This window comes from Symphalangus syndactylus, chromosome 19 (assembly GCF_028878055.3).
Source record: "Symphalangus syndactylus isolate Jambi chromosome 19, NHGRI_mSymSyn1-v2.1_pri, whole genome shotgun sequence".
In the NCBI taxonomy this organism is placed as follows: Eukaryota; Metazoa; Chordata; class Mammalia; order Primates; family Hylobatidae; genus Symphalangus; species Symphalangus syndactylus.
The window spans coordinates 59,476,830-59,493,204 of record NC_072434.2 but is presented as its reverse complement, the minus strand read 5'-3'; the positions used below and the strand labels follow the sequence as shown (position 1 = coordinate 59,493,204).

Genomic DNA, 16,375 nt, shown 5'->3' with positions numbered 1-16,375 from the left:
GTGAATGTCGACTTGAAAACTGTGCTCCGGTCCTTCCTTCCTTCCTTCCTTCCTTCCTTCCCTCCCTCCCTCCCTCCCTCCCTCCCTCCCTTCCTTTCTTCCTTCCCTCCCTCCCTTCCCTCCCTCCCTCCCTCCCTCCCTCCCTTACTTTCTTCCTTCCCTCCCTCCCTCCCTCCCTCCCTCCCTCCCTCCCTCCCTTCCTTTCTTCCTTCCCTCCCTCTCTCCCTCCCTCCCTCCCTTCCTTTCTTCCTCAGAGAATCTGGGAAGCCTGAGACAGCCTGTGCTGAGAGAGTGAAGACCTAAAGTGCTGTGTCGGGTGGTAGGCAGGTGAAGGAAACAAAAAGAGAAAAACTTTAATTCAAGGAAGCACCAAGAGTTTGATATCAAGGCCTGTGCAGTGATTCTAAGTTCTCTCATCATGGCTTTTTTTTTTTTTTTTTTTTTTTTTTTTTTGACAGAGTCTCGCTCTGTCACCTAGACTGGAGTGCAGTGGTGCGATCTCAGTCCACTGCAACCTCCACCTCCAGGGTTCAAGCAATTCTCCTGCCTCAGACTCTCGAGTAGCTGGGATTACAGGCACATGCACCACCACACCCAGCTAATTTTTGTATTTTTAGTCGAGATGGGGTTTCACCATGTGGGCCAGGCTGATCTCGAATGCCTGACCTCAAGTAATCCGCCTTCCTTGGCCTCCCAAAGTGCTGGGATTATAGGCACGAGCCATGGCCATTTGACTCCCAAAATATTATCCTCGTGATAAACTTTTTCCTTTTTTTTCTTTTTCTTTTTTTTTTTTTTTTTTTTAATAATGAAGATTTCTCCCGGACGGGAGAAAAATAACTTCTTTTTAAAGTAGGCAACATATTCGAAGGGATGTCTGGAATAATGATTTCATGTTTATAGGGCTGTGGCTCTTAATGAAATACTTTACCTTCCTCTTATTATTCCCTGTTGAGTAAAAGGCTACTGGGAAAGATGTTAATGAATTACTTAGTAATGCACCCTACCCTCACAGTTGGGTAATGATTGCTCTTCCCAGAAACTAGAGCTAAACCACAGCTCTGGAATTTGCCATCAGGAGAGTGGGATCTTCCACTGGCTGCCCTTAACTATTTCTTCCTTCGATGCTATTTTGATTTTAGTGGAATCCTGCCAGCAGAAGCTGAACTGATGTACATCAATGAAGTTGAACGTTTGGATGGATTTGGACAGGAAATCTTCCCTGTAAAGGTAATATGCTGTGCCCTGTGCTGGCTTTAACCTTCTCAGACTGGTACTGGCATTTGGAAAATCAGTGTTGATAGCAGTGGGCCAGAATGGCTTGGCCTTCTTTTTGCTATGCAGCATTAGTTGGCAAGTCCAATGTATTATAGATAAACAAATGCTTTTTCTTAACCAAGACATTTTGAAGTTTGCCATGGTCCTCAGCAGAATAGTTCAATAAGACAGTCCATCTAAGTGAGTACCAAGCATCAGCCAATCCGGCACCTTGGAGGTATCAAGGCTGATATCCAGCCCTATAACAGGACAAGTAGCCAATGTCATGTGTAACATTAATGAAGACTCTAGTCAGTAGTTTTCTTATTCTCTTTTTCTCTTCATTCAGCCAATACAGGGATAATTGTGAGGTAGAATGAAACGTTTCTTGTATACAATCATGCTTTATTTCTCCAGCTTTATAGGGCCCTCCATTGTGGGTTCCCAGCCCCTTTGGTGTTTTATGGAAACTATGCCTAGGAAACTTCTATAGCACATCACATCCTTTGCAGCACATCCACCTCCTGAAGTGGGTGTGGTTGGGGGGGTCATGGAGCATAGTCATTTATAGAGCTGAGCCTAACATCCACTCATTTTCCGCTCTCTGCTGACCAACTTTACAAAAAAATGGAGATTTATCAGAAAACTAAAGCAACTGGCACATTTCAGCAATTTGGGAGATGCCTGCAATTTCAGCACAAACATTTCACTCCAGACTGGCTCCACTGGCTGTTTTATAAATGTTCAGTTCCCCCTCTGTTGCACGTTTGCAATTTGCCTTAATGAGAACTGCCCATGTGCATCAAGTAGAATCGAGCAGGGTGGCCGCAGCTTTCAGAAAGGGCTAAATGGCTCTTTTTTAGATTTGTTTAATTTTCTTTTGCTTCTCTAGTAGCTGCCCTTCATAGGGCTGTAATCCATTTTCCTTGCAATAATGCCTTATGAAGCCATCTGCATCCCACTTACGTTTCTGCAGCCCATATATAGTCATATTTTGGGTCATTGAAAAATCAGAGTAAACTTTTCTCTGCTTCTAGAAAACTGACTTCTCAATCCCTGGAAGTTAGAGGTTTTGTGGTGGCAATTTGCGTGTGTTGTTTTTTAATGTGGACTGCGGGAAACAGGGGCAGTTGAGGTCATGTTGAAATCTGCTGTGGTTGGTTCTGATGTGCTTTCTAGTATGTTCTTTCTTTAGTGGGACCAACAGGGTTATAATACCTTCCTCTGAGTTGGAAGATAGGTGCTTCTGACTCATTGCCAAGCTCGGGTAACTGAGCTGCACTGCCTCTTTTTCCTCTCTTTCCCCCCACATATGTGTGCATATCTAAGGTGACCACCTATAGACCGCAAGATTCCTGGTGACCCAAGGATGAGGGTGGGAGCAACAGTACCAATGGGGGTGGTGATGTGGTCAGCTCTGCAATAAATGAAAAAGCAGACAAGAAAATATGCAGGGAAAGACTGTGAGTAGGACTGGAGTCTCTTTTGATTGGTACAGGTTCTTATTGACAAAATAAAAAGCATGTCATGATATATCCTAGGAAAAATACTTGAATTTAGCATGGACTTTTCCGTGAGTGGTTCTTCAAAAATTTTCAAGAGTAGAACAGCAGTGGACTGGCAGATGTAGATGTTGTACAGGAAGAAGAACCCCCTGCTCAAAATACTGTCCAGTGAGCCTCAGGATATATATATTTTTAATTTTGCCTCCTCGAAGGAATAAGATACTAAAAAGATGCATCTAGAAAACAAAAATGAACTCTGAAATTTAAAATGTGATATCAGAAGTGTACAACTTAATAGACAGGTTAGAAGATAAAACTGAGAAAGTCTCACCAAAAAACAAAGTAATGGTAAGTCGGGGACAGGAGATAAAAGAATAAGAGGACCTGTCTAGGATGTCCAATATTTGAATAATGGGAGTTCTAAAAAGAGTGAACAAGGGAAACAAAAGGTAATTATTCGAGAAAATATCCCTGCACTGAGGAATGGGAGGTTCTGCACTGAAAGGGCCGGAGATGGAAGCTGCAAAGAGACACATCGAGAGCTTTAAGAGGTGAAAGTTTTGGCCTCTGGGTAGAGGAAGTGGTAGGGCCAGGTCTCCTCTTGGCTTCCTTTAAACAAGCCCTGAAGAATATTCACCTCTTCAAACTATTGCATGTATAACGATTTAAAAAACAAAAACTTTGGTAAGATTAAAAAATAAAAGACATTAATAGATGTTCATGAAAGAGAAAATCCAAATGCCAATGAATCTGAGAAAATCTAGAGATTCTCTCTTAAACTGGACATGTGTTGTGACAAATTGAGAAAAAAGGAAAAAAAAAATCTATATATAGTCCACTAGGATGTGTGGTGGGTGAGTTCCTGTAGGACCTGACCCCGCCGACACAGCTGGTCACCTTATTGCTATGATGTTGTCTATGATTTATTCTACTCATGGGTGAGAAATGGGCTGTGATTCCTGTGGGTTTTGAAATATGTGTATATTGTGGAGTGGCTAAATCAAACCAGTTAACATATGCATTATCTCACATATTTCTTTGTGGTTAGAACACTTAAAATTTACTCTTTTAGGCTGGGTACGGTGGCTTACGCCTGTAATCCCAGCACTTTGGGAGGCCGAGGTAGGCTGATCACAAGGTCAAGAGATGGAGACCATCCTGGCCAACATGGTGAAACCCTGTCTCTACTAAAAATACAAAAATTAGCCAGGTGTGGTGGCATGCACCTGTAGTCCCAGCCACTCAGGAGGCTGAGGCAGGAGAATTGCTTGAACCTGCTGGGAGGGGGAGGTTGCAGTTAGCCAAGATCACGCCACTGCACCCCAGCCTGGTAACAGAGTGAGAGTCCGTCTCAACAAAAAAAGAAAAAAATTTACTCTTTTCGTGATTTCAAGAATACAATACATTGTTGCTGGGCACAGTGGCTCACGCCTGTAATCCCAACACTTTGGGAGGCCAAGGATGGAGGATCACTAGCCTGGGCAGCATAGCAAGACCCTGTCTGTAAAAAAAAAAAAAAAATTAGCAGGGCATGGTGGTGCATGCTTGTAGTCCCAGCTGCTTGGGAGACTAAGGTAGAAGGATTGTCTGAGCCCGGGAGGTCAAGGCTGCAGTGAGCCAAAATCGTGCCACTGCTCTTCACCCTGGGCAACAGTGAGACCTTGTTTTGAAACAAACAAACAAACAACAAACACCCATATACTGTTACTAACTATGCTATGGTCACAATGATATCTTGAACTTACTCCTCCTGTCTAACAAGGCTTGATTTCCTTTGACCATCATCTCCCCATTCCTCCCATTCTCCAGCCTCTGGTAACCACCATTATACTCTATGCTTCTATGAGTTCAGTTTTTTAGATTCCATGTATAAGTGAGAACATGTGTTATTGTCTTTCTGTAACTGGCTTATTTCATTTAGCATTGTGTTCTCCAGTTCCATCTGTATTGTGGCAAATGCCAATTTTGTTCTGTTTTAAGGCTGAATGGTACTCCCTTGTACACATGTACCACATTTTCTTTATCCATTCATCTGTGGATGGACACTCAGGTTGATTCCATATCTTAGCTATTGTGAATAATGTTGCAGTGAACATGGGTCATCACAAGTATCTTTTGTTGGTCTTACCCAGGACAATCATGGAAACTGTGTACACCTTGGCATTTTCTTTATGGGGATTTTCGTGAGGAACAGAATTGGAAGACAAGCAGTAATATACAGGTAGTCTTATTTGTTTGTTTGTTTTTCTTTTTTCTTTTTCACCTTGAGGGACTGTAATGTTAATGTTACATTAACATCCAAATGAGTTAAGAGCCAAACTGTGGATAAGATTTGACTTCTCTCAGCTCACATAAGGTGAGCCCTCTGCAGGATTTAAGCAGTTAAATTCATCTCACTTTTCGTAGAAACCCTTCCCACCTGATTCCAGGAACTACATTGTTGAACCCTATTGAGTTAGAAGGGTGAAACTAAACTTCGTGAGTCTGGTTGAAAACTGGCTCTCTAGTCAGTCAGTCATTAAATCTAAACACTTCTTTCCATTGTTCTGAACCACCTGTGCCACAAGAATGCAAACTGATTTTTATGTGAACAAAAGGTGATTATTTTTAAAAGTGTGTTTTGAAAAAGCAGTCTATTTATTATGATGAATTAGGGGGCTTTGGTGCTTTTAATTATTTTGACACTTCAGTCCTCTTTTCCATTTATCAGGAATGGCACCAGTGTAGAGATGCAGCCATCTCCCCCCTGCATTTCACGTCAGTATGCTTGCTTTGTATTGGTGCCCATAGATTTTATCATAATGCCAACAATCTGAAAAACTGTGTTCTAGCTTTCATTTACAGGGGCAACATGGCCCATGATTGGAAGAACAGCTTTCTTGTATGTGTGTCTGATAGGCAGATCTGTGTATCCAGGGCACACTATCAAAGATACCTCTTGGAGGCAAGCATAGCCCACCTTCTGGAAGTGACTCTTAATTGGCCATGTACTCCCTGGATTAGTAACTACAGTAGGTCATTTTGAGACAGTTTTCTAACCAAAAGCTTCCTGGTAGGCTTTTATTTTCCTAGATCCCCAGTCTGTCATTGTTTTTATGATATTCTCTTGCTCTCTGAATAAAGACATTATTGAAGCAGGAGTGACATGAGAGATCTTTCAGGCTATAGAATAAACTTTTTGACTTTTGGACTTAGTGTCAGCTCCATATATCTGCCACAAAGTATAAATTAATTGAGGAAAATATATAAATATGTGCAGAGTTGTAACTATAAATTTTTGTACCCATTCAAAGCTATCCAGGCATTGTGTCCTACCAGTTCTTCATAGTTAAATCAATGTTTCAGTTTCTCTTTGAACCTACAGGACAGCAGAGAAGTAAGCAAGTCTTGCACACCAGCTATTGAAGTGAAATAGAAGAAAATTGCAATTTGGAAATTTCATGAGCATAAGCCACTCACAGGTTTTGCTTAGTTTCCTTAGAAACTGCTTCCAGACCTTTTCATTTATCTTGAAACCACTACAAGATGAAAATTCACATCTACTGTAGTGTCATGTTAATTATACCACTAGATGAAGTCACGTGGTGGGGCTCCGAGTATATCTAGGATTTCAGAAGTTGATTTGAAGGAATGAAGCCAGAGGAAACCAAATATCTCTTATCTCTAGAGACCTTCACTAAGGAACATGTAGCTATGAGTCCACGTAGATGTAATCTGATAGAACTGTAGGTTGCGAAGCAAGCTGGGTGCAGCACTATTAGAGAGTATTGACCCAGCAGAGGTACCTAAAAACATTTAGTACTGGTATAAGGGAATGATGATTGGAGGAAAGGCTGGAAACCCCAGGTAAAGAACTCATCCATCCTTGACATAGAGAGTAAACGTGCTAAGTCAGGTACTTCTTTGTGTCTATATTGCCTCATTTTTAAAGTGGGAGCAAAAATAGCTGCCATAAAGAGTTGATGTAAGGATCGGACTCTATACAGCTGAGAGGCAACATTATTGCTTTTTATTCTTCTAGCAAACATTTATTGAGCTATCTATGCCAGGTACTTGATTCAGTGCTTGAAACACATAAACGAAGAAGGCAGAATCCCTGCACCCGGTATGGGGTCTGTGGTCTACTTGGTCTCATTAGAGATCTCGTCACAGAAGTAAAAATTATAATGCAATGTGGTGACCGGTAAGGGACTGCAGCAGGCTCTTTTCCTCACGTGTGGGTAGGGGGATATGATGAAGGGATTTCTAGAGAAGGTGACTCCCAGAGCTGAGTCTCAAAATTATTATCCAAACAGAGGATGGTAGAAGTATTAATGAGCAGATGCATCATATGAGTGAAAAAGCGGTGGCAGGGAATTATAGGTTGGGGCACCAGGTGAAGGGTAAAAGATGGTTAGAAATTGGTTCCAAGTAGGATGGGAAGCAGTAGCTTATCTTTCCTCACCTGGTGCTTATTTTGGTGTATCTCCTTTTAGATAAGGTCTCCATGAAGACAGGGAAGGAAACTGTGTGTGTGTGTGTGTGTGTGTGTGTGTGTGTGTGTGTGTGTGTGTGTGTTGGGTCCCAAAGTGTAGGCACATTAAAGAGTCAATTAATTTATACTTAGTGGCAGGCATATGGAACTGACACTAAGTCGAAAAGTCAAAGGAAACTGTGTGTGTGTGTGTGTGTGTGTGTGATCCCAAAAGTGTCGGCATTAACCAGTCAATTAATTTATACTTAGTGGCAGACGTATGGAGCTGACACTAAGTCCAAAAGTCAAAAAGTTTATAGCCTGAAAGATCTCTCTTGTCATTCCTGCTTCAACAGGCGTTTTTTCTTAGTGGCAGCATGAATCTGTAGTGCATATTGCAATATAGAATATGTGGATTCTTCTGTTTAGGTTCCTGGAAACACATGACTTTTTAATAATATGTGCTCCTCCATCATTAAAAAGGAGTGGTCATGGGAAATGTTTTGTCACTTTGGAAATGTGAAAAAATGGGAGAGGGAGAAGCAAAAGTCCCTTGCAGATTTTCCTCATTGCTAGTCACAAAGAAAACTATAGTTTATAAATAGCGATGTCTAGACATATTTTATGTAGAATTTTTAGCGATTTGAATGGATATGTGTTGCATTTTCTTTTCTCTTTTGAAAGAACATTTCACTTAAGAAATAGTTAAATCATAGTTTGTAAAATGACACTCGATAGCAGCAAACAGCCCTCCTCTGCTGTATCATAAATGCCTGGAACATCTTTGGGTAAACACAGTGACATTTCTTTTGACCAGGTGGAATGACATGGGGAATATCACTCATAACAAGTCGACCATTCTAGTGGAGCTCATCAACAAAGAAGAGACTGCCCTCTTTCACACGGTAAGCAAAACAGACAAACAGAGACAGGGTCTGACAAGACACTGGCTTTTGGACTTTCCAACTCCTAATGTCTTTTCCTTGCTCTCCCTATCTTGAGATAATAAATACTCCCTTGAAGAGATGCTTTATAATACTTGGTCAATGCTATCATTACTCATTCCAGGATAGTGGTGATGAAATACCCATGTTTAAAATACCAGGTTTCTGGCCAGGCGCAGTGGCTCATGCCTGTAATCCCAGCACTTTGGGAGGCCGAGGCTGGTGGATCACTTGAGGTCAGGAGTTTGAGACTAGCCTGGCCGATATGGCAAAACTCCATCTCTACTAAAAATACAAAAATTACCCAAGCATGGTGGCGCGCACCTGTAGTCCCAGCTACTCGGGAGGCTGAGGCAGGAGAATCGCTTGAACCCAGGAGGCAGAGGTTGCAATGAGCCGAGATCGCGCCACTGCACTCCGGCCTGGACAACAGAGCTAGACTCCGTCTCACAAAATAAAATAATAAAATAAAATAAAATAAAATACCAGGTTTCCAAGCTGACTTTTGACTCTAGGACTCTGGTCCCTCCAACTGCCTCATGTGTGATGGATCACATTATCTGGCATGCTGCCTTCCTCAGCACTCTAGTTACAGCCCTCATCTAGTGACCCCTGATTCTATTGCATTCCATTTGCTTTTGCTGGAGGACCTGAGTTTTCTTTCCCATCATAGCCTTAGCTTAATCTGAAGTAGCTGAGGGACTGACCTTCTGTTGAGTGCCTCCTCGAGAGCCAAGGCATCTCACTGCCTCCAATTTAATGAAGTCTGGTGTTTATTCTATGCTGTGCCTTGATTCAGTTATTTATTTTGAAAGCACTTGGTCGGGAATTACATAAAGACATGGCGGTTCATCAGTGTAACCCCAGCACTTTGGACATAGGGATTCCTTAGCAGACCGCAGGTTCTGCCACTCTTTGGCAGGCTTTGTAGGCATAGCTGCTGCTGAAATTCAGCAGGCTGGTTTACTTTGCTGGCCCATGTATTATTTTGTGCTTCAGATGAAGGTTGGAAGGGATGTGTCCTTCCTCAGAAGAATCTTAATGAAATGTATAACTAATTCAACAAATGTTTATTTTTTTCTCTGTCTCTTCTTTTCCAAGGATGATATCGAAAATGCCAAGTATATTTCTCGGTTGTTTGCCACACGACACAAGTTTTACAAACAAAACAAAATCTGCACTGAGTAAGTAAACATTTAGTCCCCCCCGACTGGATGGCTTTGTCAGATTAAATTAATGTCCTTTTGGGGTGCTGTAGATCTCTTTTCCTATTCACTCTTTTTCCTTGTTCCTTGTAGAAGCTAAAGAAGTAAGCTAAAACCAGGGCAGGAATGAAAACTTTAATGATGAAGACTGTCTAGTGTCGTGCATATGCCCGGAGAGAGAATAATTCACAAATTGACTGTGAATGCTTGGCTGCCTGGATGGGTTGGCCCACATTAGCGCCTTTCCAACCCTCTGCTAGGAGTTTGGAGAAGCGGAGCAGTTCCCAATTTGCCAGGGTGCCCCTTCGTGTCAGACGCGGAGTGTGTTCAGAAGTGGGTAACAGAGTGACGAGCTAGCTTGAAAGAGAAGACGCTCCTGTCATCCTCAGCCCCGTGTCGCTTACACAGTTGGCTAACCCTGCGTGTGCTCCTGGGTCATGTCATCTGACTGTAAATGAGAGGCCAGGGTAATTAGAGGAAGATGTGGAAGACACTCATAGGTGTCACAAATCCGTGTGTATTTTTTTAATTTAATTTGGAAATAAAGATGATAAAGAGGCGTGTGATGAGGGCACTTAAATGTGGCCTGACCTCAGATGGAGCGTGCTGGGGCTCACTCTATCGTTGTCTTTTTCTTGGTTACCTTCAAAAGACGTTCCTCAGCCGAATACATTCAGCGGTTTGGGCGCCCAATGTGTTTAATTTTGTTTCAAAGAGTGTCAGGGTTATAAATGCAAGAGAAGAACTGCTTTTCCACTTCCACAGTGGACACATCCGAGAGTATGTAGAGTATTGTCCTAGAGCAGTTCCTGCTGAAGAACGCGGCTGCTTTATAGCTGGAGCGCCAGGTCATGGCAGACTTTTTTCTCCACACTGTGGAGGCTCTTTCAAGCCAGTCGCTGCAATTGGTCACTGTCGGGGTCTGAAAGTATGTCTGATAGTATTAGGCCTACTCGCTTGGTTTGCAAATGTAAATCAGAAGAAGGCCTGATCGGGGAGTGGCAAGTGAAGCGGCTGTAAGTTTCTTCTAGACACATTCTTGCATGTGCCCCACCACACCATTCTCTTGAGCAGGTTCCTGGTAGGTCACTTCTGTGTATTTCTACTCTGCTGTTGCCTTTGACTTCTGGGGGTGTCTTTGACATGAACAAGAACGCTATGCTTGACTTCTGTAGGGTGAATTTAAAAACTGAGAACTGGATTTTACTCTTGTCTTCTGATTTAACCACAGCTCAGCAAATGGTTTTACTATAAAATTTACGGAGTGTTTATTTTTCTTTTGTGGTCTTTTCCTCCAGTATTAGTGAACATCACATATTAGTCTGAAAACTAAGAAGAAATTCTGTTTCTCAATTCTGCTTCTGTAATAACCATTCCTTTTTTCTTCCTAACCAAGTATAAGAGTTTCCTAACCTCTTACCTGATTAAAACCTGGGGCACACTCTCAAAATTATACACTGTCTCTCTCTCTCTCTCTCTCTCTCTCTCTCTCCCCCCTCTCTCTCTGTCTCTCCCATTAAATTCCATATGCAGTTCAGCATCCCAGCACGATGTTATGGCCTGGGGCATCCCTCTGGAGTTCTGTGAACTGACATAATCTTAACAGCATCCTTCTCCACGCATGCACAGCAGCATCCTTCTCCAGAGGGCGATACTCTCTGACCTCTAAAAGATCGTTATTGATTTTTCTGCTCCTGCAGAGCTGCTGCTTGTCATCTGGAGGTATAGCTCAATTGAGTGGCTCCTCAATTTCTTGATATAGGGAGAAAAATTAGGGGGCAGCATATATAACATAGGTCTGATAATATTGTATTATTTAGCCAGTCATTTAAAAATCCACCATTGCTATATTACCTCTATCATTTCATAAAAGATATTTTCACCAAAAAAGTAGGAAGGATGAAATCTCAGAATAAGGAGAGTCCTTTAAATTGAAGAACTTACCTTAATAAAAAACTGTACATGTCCTGTTTTTTTTTTTTTTTTTTTCATGTTAACACTGAGAACGAGGGAAAATACTATAGCATTTGGGACCCGTTGCTTGAAGGCGTCTTTGATTTCAACTCTCAAGAATTTGCTAATACTTCCAATTCATTTTTTAATCTCTACATTTAAAAATATGTTGGTTCTTAGTCTGGAAAATATCTGATCAATGTTTGTAAAATGTATCATCTTAATAAAAAGTATCTTTATATGGTCACACTAAAAATATTGTATCTATTTTGTATTTTCATTTGACTGGAAGTATTTTAAAAATATTTTTTCTTGCATTTTTTTAAAAGCTGTGGAAGATTTTACAACAGTAGAAAGAGTACAATTTTTTAAAATCCATGTAATAATTGTGATATTTTTCAGTCTGGCTTATTTCTCTCAGTCTTTCAATAAAAATAAGCCTCCATTTGTTTAATATTACTTTGTAAAATTTATTCTAAAAGTATCCTATCCGAACATTTTGAAAATAAAGAAAAACAAAGGAAATCAAGATTGTTCTTAGTGTTACCACCCAGAAATAAGCCACGTTTATGTTTTGATGTAAGGATTACCAGTCTTGCTTATTCTCTTCCTCTCCCTCCCTTGTCTATCTGGTCTTTTTATATCAGTAATAATAACCACTTTCATTTTTTCACCTCTTCATGTAGACAGTCAAATTCTCCACCCCCCATCAGACGCCAGCCCACCTGGAGCCGGTCCTCTCTGGTATGTATAGAAGCTGCAGTGATCAAGTGATCTGACTGTTGAGCATTCTTTGTTATTAATTTGAGGTGGGAGGGATGATGAGGGGAGGTGAAATTTTGTGAGAACACAGAGGCGTCATTCTGTCAAGCAAGTGCGATGCACACCCATTTTGTCCCCCTTGGACCCATCCGTGCCCACCACTACTCTAAGTGTGGCTGAGGCTGAGGGTTTACCCTGAGAGTAGGTCTTACTCCAGGCCCATGGGACCATGTTCCATCAGCATACAGCCCATGGTGTGTTTTCATTCCCTTGCTCATCTGTTCTGGTTGTTGTGTGAAGATACATCTTCAGTTACGAGCTCCACAAATTCCTTTGTGTTCACTGCTGTACAGAGAGCTTAATAAACTAGTGAGAAAATGCCTTCTAAATGAGCAAAAATTGAACGGATCTAGTTGATGGTCTCAGGCAGAGTATCTGATGGGGAAAATTGATTGCATATTTCCTAATTTTAGGCCTTTTAAAAAAAATCAGATTTCCAAAGCACTTCCATAATTTTAGGCTTTAATTAGCCAGCAGAGTTTGAATTGACCTAGCTTTAGCTGCTGTTTTTTTGTTTGTTTGTTTTAAGCTGCTGTCCTCATTGTGTGAATAAGGAAACACAATTAATTTCAATGCATGTGTTCTGTCTTAGGCTATGTTTTATTTTGAGGATTACTCAAGGATAACAGATGTTAAGAATTGGTTTCCTGTAATGTTTTCCACTTGTTTTAACTCACAATTCTTTTACTTTAGGTTATGATTTTTTTACACAAAATCAAAATAAACGTATGACCTTTTAACTTCTCTAGATCAACAATTCTTTCAAGTTGATAGAATGCAATTGAATTTTTCTTCATATTCAATGTATACACTATAGCATGTCTTTAACTTGTCTTTTGAAGGGAACGTTTTGAGAAAAATTTATTTCCTGGAAAATGCTTAGATGTGGACTCTGAATTCTTGAGTTGAGCCATTATATCATCGCAGTAATTCCTGAGTGCCTGTGTGAATATTATTTCTCTCAGTATTATGCACAATATCTCACATGTGGTCCCGGGCCCTGGAGATCTAAGAGATACCTTGGGCTTTCCCCCGAGTACCAATAGATTTGTTCATGGCACTGATTTATTTATTCTTCTCCTTTATGAATGTTATCTTCCTTTTCCCTTCTTTAGAGTATAGATGTCTTTATTAGCAAAATAATTTTTCATTTACACCCTTGAAACCCTATGGGAGGCAAAGTGTTTTAAAGCTCTCTTGTGATCTTATCTTGTCCCTATTATCCAGAGAGGATGCAGAGGCTTACCTATTTTATTCGGATGAAGACAGTTTATAGGAAGTCTGATCCAATTCATGGCTTCCCCCTTTCTCCTGTCCTTTAGGTTTAAGCCATTTCACCAAGAGTTTCTTACAATGAGTGAGTAAGACCAAATAACATTGTCTCTTGGCTTCCTTGCTGATAACCAGGACTTCTCATTGCTGTTTTTCACCTGCCCTCTTCTGTCTATATTTTGGCGTCAACTTTGTTTCTCTATTAGCAGGTCTGGGAAGAAATGGAATAATGTATTAGAATATATAAAGAGATGAAATAAATAATACAATCCTGAAATGTTGTTTGAGGGATTAGCTATTATTGTCCTTTGACAATGCTTTTTGTGAACTGGCGTAAGTCTGCTCATTTATGTCAGTTCATAAACCGTAACTTACTTATTGGATTTTTTTAAATAAGGCAAGAAAAGACAGTAAACCAATTTTGCCTTGCCGTGTATTTCTATTCCCTTGTACAAATCCCTCTCCACTGTGTTTTTCTTTAAAGCCTTAAAATGGTTGCACTACCATGGAAAAATTTAGTTGAATTATGTATTGCCAAGAAAAGGAAAAATATTTTTAAATTACAACTCAAAAATCAGCCAAAGAGAGACTTGGGAATATAGCACCTTTTCTTTGGTAGGCCCAAACTGCTTTCTTAGATTGATTTCAGTTCTTCGTTTCTTCTGTCTTGATTCCTTTTAATTCTTGGATCCCTTTTTTTATTACCCCTTTGAAGATGAAACATTGTTTGTGGCAGAGAAAATGATAGGGGAGTTATTCACCCAGCTTCAAGCTCTTGGCCAGTGTGTTTCTTCCATTGAGGGATGCTGAGAAAGTGTGACCCCTGCTGGATTTGGGTTTCTTGGTTTGATCTCAGATTCTTCTCTCAAAATAGTAACCTTTAAAATCTATAAGGCTAATAGAAATATAAGAGATTGGCTGGGCACGGTAGCTCACACCTGTAATCCTAGCACTTTGGGAGGCCAAGGCGGGTGGATCACTTGAGGTCAAGAGTTCAAGGCCAGCCTGGCCAACATGGTGAAACCCTGTCTCTACTAAAAATACAAAAACTAGAAGGGCATGGTGGCACAGCGCCTGTAATCCCAGCTACTAGGGAGGCTGAGGCATGAGAATCTCTTGAACCCGGGAGGCAGAGGTTGCAGTGAGCCGAGATTGTGCCACTGCACTCCAGCCTGGGCAATAGAGTGAGACAATGTCTCAGAAAATAAAAAAAAAAAAAGAAAAAAGAAAAACATGAGAGATTATCCTGTTTGGTGGCTTACAAACGTAAGGGTTTTGAGGGTTTTTTTCCCCCACAAATCAAAACTCTTATTTCAAACAAATTCTTACCTGGAACCTCAATACGTAAATAAAGTGGATATTGCTTGAGGTAGTGGGAGAGAGGAGCTTGATTTGACTGACAGGAAACTGAGACCGACTGAGGTTAAATGGCTTGCTCTAGATTACATTAGTGCATAACTGTCTTTCCTTTGTTGGTTCACCAAATATTTAATCCACTGAAGTTTTTTTGTTTTGTTTTGTTTTTTTTCTCTGAAAACTTGTCCCTCTTCTGCAGCATGAAGTTATTCAGGTTCAGTCTAAATAGCCATCTTTAAGAGACTGTGGAAAAGATTCTGCACTGCGGTGGTGGGTAGACAGGGCCCTTTGACACTTGGTTCTGCAATGAGGAAGGTCAGCAAGTGGTCTTGAGAGCTACACACTCATTGTTGTGGGCCACATTTTAGATATTTAAATAGATTCAACCTGGGCTCAGCTTAACACTAACCCTGTTCCTATTTAAGGTTGATGTGGAGCTGTGAACTGGGGTCTCAGGCACAGCGATGCTGATGTGTAGGAGCTTGTGAATGTAATTTTGAGAACAAAACAGGTGTCCCCCTTATTCTCATTTCTGAGATGGGTTATAATAATTTACTTTCTCTTTCTTTCTTTCTTTTCTGTCTGTCTGTCTTGACGAGTCTTGCTCTGTCACCAGGCCGGAGTGCAGTAGTATGATCTTGGCTTACTGCAACCTTCGCCGCCCAGGTTCAACAACTCTCATGCCTCGGCCTCCCAAGTAGCTGGGACTACAGGTGCACGTCGCCACGCCCAGATAATTTTTTTTTTTTTTTTCTTAGAGACGAAGTCTCAATCTGTTGCCCAACCTGAAGTGCAGTGGCGCGATCGCGGCTCACTGCAACCTCCACCTCCCAGGTTCAAGTGATTCTCCTGCCTCAGCTCACGAGTAGCTCGGACTACAGGCATGCGCCACCATGCCTGGCTAATTTTTGTATTTTTAATAGAAATGGTGTTTCAGTGTATTGCCCAGGCTGGTCTTGAACTCCTGAGCTCAGTCAATCTGCCTGCCTTGAATAATTTGTCTTTTCTAAAAGTTATTATCTTGAAAGAAGGCATAGAGAACTTTGCAAGTATATTAGAACATAGATAGTAAATGGTTACATTTCGTCTTTGATGGTAACCTCTTTCTCTTTCTGATCTTGAACCAACTTCATTTCTCCCTTACCGTTTCTCCAGTTCCAAACTTAGTGATGAGTTGGGAGTGCAGATGGGTAGAAGAAGGTTGAGTCAAAGGGGTGGCAGGGACAGCGGCTGCCATGAGCCTCCCTGATGACGTGGTGGGACTGCCGTGTGCCCGGGCCGGCTGTGTGAGTCTCCCTGACGACGTGGCGGGACTGCCGTGTGCCCGGGCCGGCTGTGTGAGTCACCAGCCGTGTCTGCCCAGGCCTCCCCACCCCCTCTGTGTTCTCTGTTTCAGCCCAGGCAGCAGCCGTACATCCTGCCTCCCGTTCATGTCCAGTGTGGTGAGCACTACTCGGAAACACACACCTCGCAAGGTAACTCTGGCTTGCCGTTCTCCCTTCTTAAGACAAAAAGTTGAATACCAGTAAGCGGTAAAGAAGGCTTTAAAAAAAAGATGACAGAGATGCTTTCTTTTCAACTTTGTCATCGTCTGAATGACGGTAGCTA

General features: G+C 41.4%; 1 protein-coding gene across 3 annotated transcripts in view; it reads left to right on the top strand.

The window, feature by feature from the left end:
• Positions 1-16,375, top strand: part of PTPN14 (protein tyrosine phosphatase non-receptor type 14) — a 204,859-nt gene that overhangs the window by 148,893 nt on the left and 39,591 nt on the right. For all 3 annotated transcript variants that reach the window (XM_055234105.2, XM_063613914.1, XM_063613915.1), the window contains 6 exons: positions 1,143-1,230; positions 4,895-4,983; positions 8,033-8,120; positions 9,261-9,343; positions 12,004-12,061; positions 16,164-16,242. In XM_055234105.2, coding sequence (XP_055090080.1) covers positions 1,143-1,230; positions 4,895-4,983; positions 8,033-8,120; positions 9,261-9,343; positions 12,004-12,061; positions 16,164-16,242 — 485 coding nt within the window. The remainder of the gene's footprint in view (positions 1-1,142; positions 1,231-4,894; positions 4,984-8,032; positions 8,121-9,260; positions 9,344-12,003; positions 12,062-16,163; positions 16,243-16,375) is intronic.